This window comes from Paroedura picta, chromosome 15 (assembly GCF_049243985.1).
Source record: "Paroedura picta isolate Pp20150507F chromosome 15, Ppicta_v3.0, whole genome shotgun sequence".
NCBI classification, from domain to species: Eukaryota; Metazoa; Chordata; class Lepidosauria; order Squamata; family Gekkonidae; genus Paroedura; species Paroedura picta.
The window spans coordinates 32,339,634-32,346,778 of record NC_135383.1 but is presented as its reverse complement, the minus strand read 5'-3'; the positions used below and the strand labels follow the sequence as shown (position 1 = coordinate 32,346,778).

The 7,145-nt window shown below is 49.4% G+C and overlaps 1 protein-coding gene across 1 annotated transcript; it reads right to left on the bottom strand.

The window, feature by feature from the left end:
- Positions 1–633: 633 nt before the first annotated feature.
- On the bottom strand, positions 634–2,532 carry LOC143824284 (uncharacterized). The gene is made up of 4 exons (XM_077311375.1): positions 2,430–2,532; positions 1,647–1,730; positions 1,383–1,466; positions 634–1,103 (listed from the first exon to the last, which is right to left on the bottom strand). The coding sequence occupies exons 1-4, from the start codon at positions 2,530–2,532 to the stop codon at positions 634–636; spliced, it is 741 nt and encodes a 246-aa protein (XP_077167490.1).
- Between the last annotated feature and the right edge of the window lie 4,613 nt (positions 2,533–7,145).

The window sequence follows — 7,145 nt, the reverse complement described above, 5'->3', positions numbered from 1 at the left end:
CAGTGAAGAAGGAGGAGGAGGAAGACCTCTTCAAGTGAAAAGTCAGGGGCACAGTGACCCGGTTGAGCAAAAGGCTGAGGGAGATGACAGAGGGCGGAGGGAAAGGGGCTGGTGAGGGGAGCAGTGGGACTTGAGTTTTGTTTTCTGTGTGTGTTTTGGGGTGGGGGGTGGTGGGGGGGTCCAAGTTACATTCCCTAATGTTTTTCCCCTGTTAAATATATACATTTGTTAAAAAAAATTGGTTTTCCAGGGGGGTGGGGGGTGGGGGTGCTGGTGGGGCTCCAAGTTACATTCCCTAATGTTTTTCCCCTGTTAAAATGTTTTTGAAAATAAAATGTTATTGCAAATTTTCTTAAAAGACTCCAGTGTGACTCCTTACACTCGCACACCTTTCACCCCACACTCCTAAAACTCCTTGAACTGACACCCCTCCAACCTCCAACCCACACAACAGTACCAGAATATACACAATCACTAGAGAGGCCGCTTTCGGCCTTCCTGATTCTACAGTAGGGTACACAGAGACAGAGTCAAAAATATAAACTTTATTTAACAAACAACAACAAACACAGATAAAATTAAATAGAAAAACTGGCCCAAACTAGGAGGGGGAGTACTTGTCCGCTGGTTTTATTATTCTCTTCCCGAGAATAGTCCTCCTTCTTGTTTGGGTGGCGGCATTCTGAGACGGGGTCGGTGGGGTGGGTGCTGGAGGTGGTGGTGTTGGTGTGGGTGGGGGGGGACGTGGACGGTGATTTGTGGAGGGTTGGCCATTTCCATTACCACGACCGCCCTCTCCATCAGTCTCCTTATCAGTCGCACCTCCTCCAGGCTTTCGCGTAGGATTTGGTTCGACTCCCTAAGGATTGCCCTCAATTCTTTCCCCTCCTGGGCAATGAGGGTGAGCATGGCTTGGTCGGCGGCTGCAGCACGCCGTGTCTCCTCCTGGCAGTGTTCAAGGAGCCTCTCCCCCACGTTGGTCAAGAGGGAGACGCGCCTCAGCCTGCCGCGTTCCCTCATAAGCCTCTCCTCTGCTGGGAGCGCACCTCTAGGTGGTGGGCTGGCTGGACCCAGGGGTGGTTCCTCCTCATCTGAAAGAACCTCTGTTGGCAAAAAATGAGAAACAGAACTGTTAGTACCATCGATACAATCAAAACCTACCATGGTGCCCATTGTGGGCTTTTTTGTTTCCCTGTTTTCACACCAAGACTCTGAACAATGCCCGGGGAGCACATGGTTAGTGTTTGTTTGCCCATGGTGGGCTTTTTCGTTTGCCTACTTTCACAGCAAGACTCACAACAATGAAAAGGGAGCACATGGTTAGTGGCTTGCGACATTGTCCTGCAGCTATGGCTCGAAAGGAACAGTTCATGCACGCTCACCATCTTGAATCTGTATCCGCCTGCGCTGGGCAGGAGGTCCAGGCACCCCACGCTGTTCCTCCTCCTGTGTTCCGGGTATGAAATCTGCAAAAAAGAAAAAAAACAGATCTAGGACCGAAGGGTGGCAAAGCAAGCTTCAAAGGCTACACCAGCAACGTAGAGGGACTCTCTTCTTTCTCTTAGCAGTGCTGCTGCCCCCTGCACAAACAGAAAAGCACAAAACAGTTAAAACAGCACCCCCCCATTATTGTAACTAATACTTACCAATGTTTGTTGATGCCCCCGAATCGCTATCCACGTCCACCGCTGCTGGAGACTCGAGGGGCCCCGTCCCTGGCATCTGTGTCTCTGTGGACAACAGCAGACAATAGTGAAAAAGGAGCAAGCATACAACCTGAACCACACAGCATGCTCCCAAAGTACTGAACCAAAGTACTGCAGAAGGCCTATAGCTGAGGCATGCTGCAAATCTTTTGGGGTTGTTGGTTAAACATAACCGTTTCAAATAGTAACCACAGCAAGCAGTCCACAAACAGCCTAGCATATTATGCGTTGCAACGAATACACGAGAAAACGATTCCCAAACGTCAGAACACACATTTGCACAAAATTAAATATAAAATTAAAATAAAAGTGCTTACCGGAGGCAAGGGGCGTCTGCTGCGCATTGTCCTCTGGCTCCCCAGGAATGATGGCAAGTAGGTCCAGCGTGATGAGGTCCGCACCACCTTGCTGGACCTGGGGTGGAGGCTGGACGGTCGACGAGGTGCCCTCTCCGGGATCCTCCGCAGCGGGTGGTTCCTCCACTGGGGCAGCCGGCCTACGGATGACCTTCAGGCTCCTCCCGACGCGCTTTGGCCGGCCGTCTCCGTCCTCCTCGCCGTACAGTGCCCGCTGCTCCTCGAAATACGGGCAGGTTACTTTAGCGTTGCCGGAACCCTTATTGTGGTTCATGGCCCGCATGTACTCTGCCCGCATAGTTTTTGTTTTGGACCGGCATTCAAGGCCGGTCCTTTGGTGGCCCAGGGCGCGCATCCGAATCGCCACCTGTTCGAACACCTCCCGGTTCCGATGTGAGGATCGGAAGGCGTCCTGTATTTTCTCCTCTGTGAAAATCGCCATGAGGTCCCTTATCTCGGCGTCCCTCCATGTTGGCCCCCTGCCGGTTGCCTGGACGGACGACGACTGTGAACCGGAGTCCATACTGCCTTCGCGAGTAGCTAAGCAAAATGGAGGTGCGAGGTGCAGGGTGCAACGGATCATATACCTTCCCGCACAGAAAGACAAAGGGACTAGCCAGCTCCTGATTGGTGGTGGGCAGTAGGGGACACGCACATTGGCCACACGAGGTCACATGTCACGTTCAAAACTCCTCGCGCGGGAACAGGATCTGCCCCTAATGGCCAGATTGGCGCTCTTGTTGTTTGACTTCTCGCATGCGCTGATTCGTTTACACGCGAGAAGAGCAGTATGGACATGCGGCAGGAGCCATTTTACTGAAATGTCCGCCATTACACAAACGCATGCCGGTGTTCAACCGAGAGCAAGTGCAGCAGTACTCGACAGTTCCCCAATAATATTCACCAGCCACAGCATAAATCAACCAAACATGACATGTTACTGCCGAACTTTCGTTGGCACGCTCAGAGGAAAGTTTTTTAAAATGAACGGGGAACGGCGACTCCGCTAGCCAAAGGTCTAGCCGCCGATGGAAGGGGTTGTCCGCACCAAAGCACAACCACGCACCCGGAACCACACAAAGACCCACTACACATAAACCGCCCCTCATGATATCACATCGCATCATATCTATTGAACCGCTCTAAGCTAAGCAGGAGACTGCGAGCGGCGAACGTTCGTTGGCACGCTCAGAGGAAAGTTTTTTAAAATGCTCCCTGTACGTTGACTCCGCTAGGACTGGCCGATGGTAGACGGGGTTTTAAGCTTTGGGCATATTTTGGGACCGTGACGGTGTGTGCTACTGTGCTTTTGAAATACTATTGTGGTGTTCGGGCACAATTTCCGATAGCGATCGTGCTAGAAACCCAGTCGCTGTCTCGTTGCCTCGTTGATCTGAGCTCGGTCCGAGAAAAAAAAAATGGCGAACAGTTAGCCGGAAGTTTGGAGGACAGGCTCAGGAGGAGGGACTTTGAAGAAACCGCAACAATGGTAACGCACAAGTCTTTATCGCTAGTGTTGCAGATTGGTTGCAGGAGTGTATCGCTTTCCGGAGGGTGAATCCACTTTTTGGGATTTCCCTAAAAGCGCTACAACGAAGCGCTTTTTGCGGGTCGGTTTCAGGAGTGTTGCAGATTGTCTACGACGTCGTGCGTTATTCAAAATTAGTAGCGTTTTCAATTAGCAACCATTGTGCTATTTTGAAGCCGTGCGAAATGGCCCTAAGTCTTTACCATGAGTCAACCCATACTTGGGAGGGGGGGAGAACAATTGCCCTGAGAGCTTGGCCAACCAACCGGTGTCATACACACTTAAGAATGATGTCGAGACCCATGGGAATATGTGAATTGCAAAGTTATAAGAAAGGAAAGTTATTGAAAATCTTTGCCAGCTGGGATAGAGATCTGCATTTCAGCCCTGTTGCTGTGCTGTCCCCATATTGGCAAATATATTTTATTTCTGCTTCCCCTGGGACTCTTGTCTGTTTCATTTGGAGTTTTGGGTTTTGCTGACTCTCACACCCGCAACTAGGTTTCTCAGTCCTGTGATGTCCTCTTCACCATCGGAACCTTCTCAGCTGTCCGGTGAGAACAAATTACACGCATTGCCATGATCCAAGGCTGAGCAAGTCTCTTCTGGGGAAGCGGGTTCAGATCCTTTCTTCCGAAACTGGCTGAGTAGCCTTGGGCCAGCTGCTCTCGCTCTCTTTCTCTCTCTCAGCCTAACACAAGGGGTTTTTGATGGGGGAAGGTGGAAGCACATATCCTGTTTCTGAGATCCTGGGAGGCAGGGGGAGATAGAACTGTGCGACCTGTTAAGGCAGCCTCTCTCCCCTTTTTTAATCCTGAGAAACCCCAGAAACCTTCTTCAGGCTTCGAGACACCCCAGCAGTGGCACAGTCGTGCAGAAGATGGTTGGGAAGCAGAGCTGTGGACATGCCCTAGGGCGGCTCCCCTCCCATATATGGTCATATCACCTGGTCAATGTTTAACAGATTTTAAAATGCATATTCCCCCTTCAAGGATCACTGCCTTGCCATGGCAAGGGGATTTGCGTAGCTCAGTGAAGCTATGAGCTATGCTGTGCAGGGCTACCCAAGTTGGACAGGTCATAGCTGAGAGCTCTGAGAAAAGGTGATCCACTGGAGAAGGAAATGGCAAACCACTCCAGTATCCTTGCCATGAAAACCCAAAGGACAGTTCCAAAAGGCAAAATGATATGACGCCGGAAGATGAGCCCCTCAGGTCGGAAGGTGTCCACTATGCTACTGGGGATGAGCAGACGGCTAGTACGAGTAGTGCCAGAATGAATGAAGCGGCTGGGCCAAAGCTGAAAGGATGCTTGGTTGTGGAGGCAACTGGAGGCGAAAAGACAGTCCGATGCTGTAAAGATTTTTATTCCATAGGAACCTGGAATGTCAGATCCATGAATCAAGGCAACCTGGACATGGTTAGACAAGAGATGACAAGACTGAACATCGACATTTTAGGAATCAGTGAACTAAAATGGACAGGAATGGGTGAATTTAATTCAGATGACCATCAGGTATTCTACTGTGGACCAGAATCTTGCAGAAGAAATGGAGTAGCCTTCATAATCAATAAGAGAGTAGGAAAAGCAGTCTTGGGATACAATCCCTAAAATGACAGAATGATCTCAGTTCGAATCCAAGGCAAACCATTCAACATCACAGTAATCCAGGTCTATGCCCCAACCACTGCTGCTGAAGAGGATGAAGTTGACCAGTTCTATGAAGCCCTACAACACCTTCTAGAAGCAATGCCAAAAAATGATGTGCTTATCATCATGGGGGATTGGGATGCTAAAATAGGAAGCCAAAAGAAAACCGGGATAATAGGCAAGTTTGGCCTTGGAGTACAAAATGAAGCAGGGCACAGGCTGGTAGAATTTTGTCAAGAGAATACAATGGTCATAGCATACAAAAATACATATTAAAAATTAATGAACTCCCACCCCTTTGGGAAACCCTTTGTGGGCCATCAAGAAACCCATGTATGAAGGGATGGATGGATTTACTTTCTTTGCTTTTATGTATGTAACGCTGACATGTCCACCTTTCCCCTGAGCATCAGTTTTCTAGAGCCCGTTATATTATTATTATTGTTGTTATTTGTTGCTAGCAATATAATGAAACAATAACGCCAGGGAAAATTTGAAGGCTGCAGGAAAAGAGGTGAGGAGACTCAAGGAAGGAAGCTACGACCCTCTGTTTGCAGGACCGGAGCAAGGCGGTTCAGGACTGGACGTTTTGGAGGATATTGATTCATTGGGTCACCCTAAGTCAGAAAGAATGGCTCTCATCCATACACACCTTTTATTATAAGGAGGAGGTCCCAAGTTCTCTTCTAAGTGTGATTCTACAAGGCACAACAGCTGGGAATCCTGCCCTTTGCATCCAGGTTGGCTGCTCCTCTGAGCAAGGGATGCAATCCGGAGTTGGCCGTCAATCCATTTCAGAGAATGGGGCAAATAAAGACATTATTTGCCTCGTGGGATAAACATTTTTAAATTAGTTCTGTCACTTCAGACCATGGGTTATTGACAGGTAAAAATCCCTGAAGGTCAAAGGTGGTTTAAAAGCTGTGGGGGGAAAACAGGAATCTAGGCAGAACAGCACTGCCTTCTCAGAGGAAGTCGGGCCCTCCTTGTGGCCTTCCTGGCAGAAGCTAGGTTTTGTGTGACCCAGAGGGTTGGACTGGATGGGCCATTGGCCTGACCCAACATGGCTTCTCTTGTGTCTATATCTGGGGCAGTGGCAATCTGTGTTTTTGGTGCTTGTGAAGCAACAACAGGAAGACTCCTGGAATTCTAGCCACTTCCTCTTCTCTGGGTTTTGGCCACGGATTGACGCAATGTGTTGGTCTGCATAGGCCTACAGTGGGACTGCTTCTGGAGCTCTGGCCCTGCGGTGAACCTCCTGATGGCCCCTTGGTTTTGGCCATTGTGCGAGACAGAGTGTTGGACTGGATGGGCCATTGGCCTGATGCTTTTAACTCTCGGTCATGCCTGCCAGATATAGAATCATAGAATCATAGAGTTGGAAGGGGCCATACAGGCCATCTAGTCCAACCCCCTGCTCAACAGAGGATCAGCCCTAAGCATCCTAAAGCATCCAAGAAAATTGTGTATTCAACCTTTGCTTGAAGACTGCCAGTGAGGGGCAGCTCACCACCTCCTTAGGCAGCCTATTCCACTGCTGAACTACTCTGACTGTGAAATTTTTCCCCCTGATATCTAGCCTATATCGTTGTACTTGAAGTTTAAACCCATTACTGTGTGTCCTCTCCTCTGCAGCCAACATAAACAGCATCCTGCCCTCCTCCAAGTGACAACCTTTCAAATACTTAAAGAGGACTATCATTTACCCTCTCAACCTCCTTTTCTCCAGGCTGAACATTCCCCAGTCCCTCAACCTATCTTCATAGGGCTTGGTCCCTTGGCCCCAGATCATCTTCGTCGCTCTCCTCTGTACCCTTTCAATTTTTTTTTGTTGTACAGGCAACAAACACTGTGGTGCCATTGTGCTCAGAGGCACCCTCTTCTCAGTTCACGGCTTGAAATCAG

Excerpts from the sequence above, each read along its gene's own strand:
- LOC143824284 (XM_077311375.1), bottom strand. The coding sequence starts at position 2,532 with ATGGAGGGACGCCGAGATAAGGGACCTCATGGCGATTTTCACAGAGGA. Across the intron at positions 1,467-1,646 it reads GGGGGCATCAACAAACATTG|ATTTCATACCCGGAACACAG; the intron begins GTAAGTATTAGT and ends TCTTTTTTGCAG. Across the intron at positions 1,104-1,382 it reads GCGGATACAGATTCAAGATG|AGGTTCTTTCAGATGAGGAG; the intron begins GTGAGCGTGCAT and ends TTTTGCCAACAG.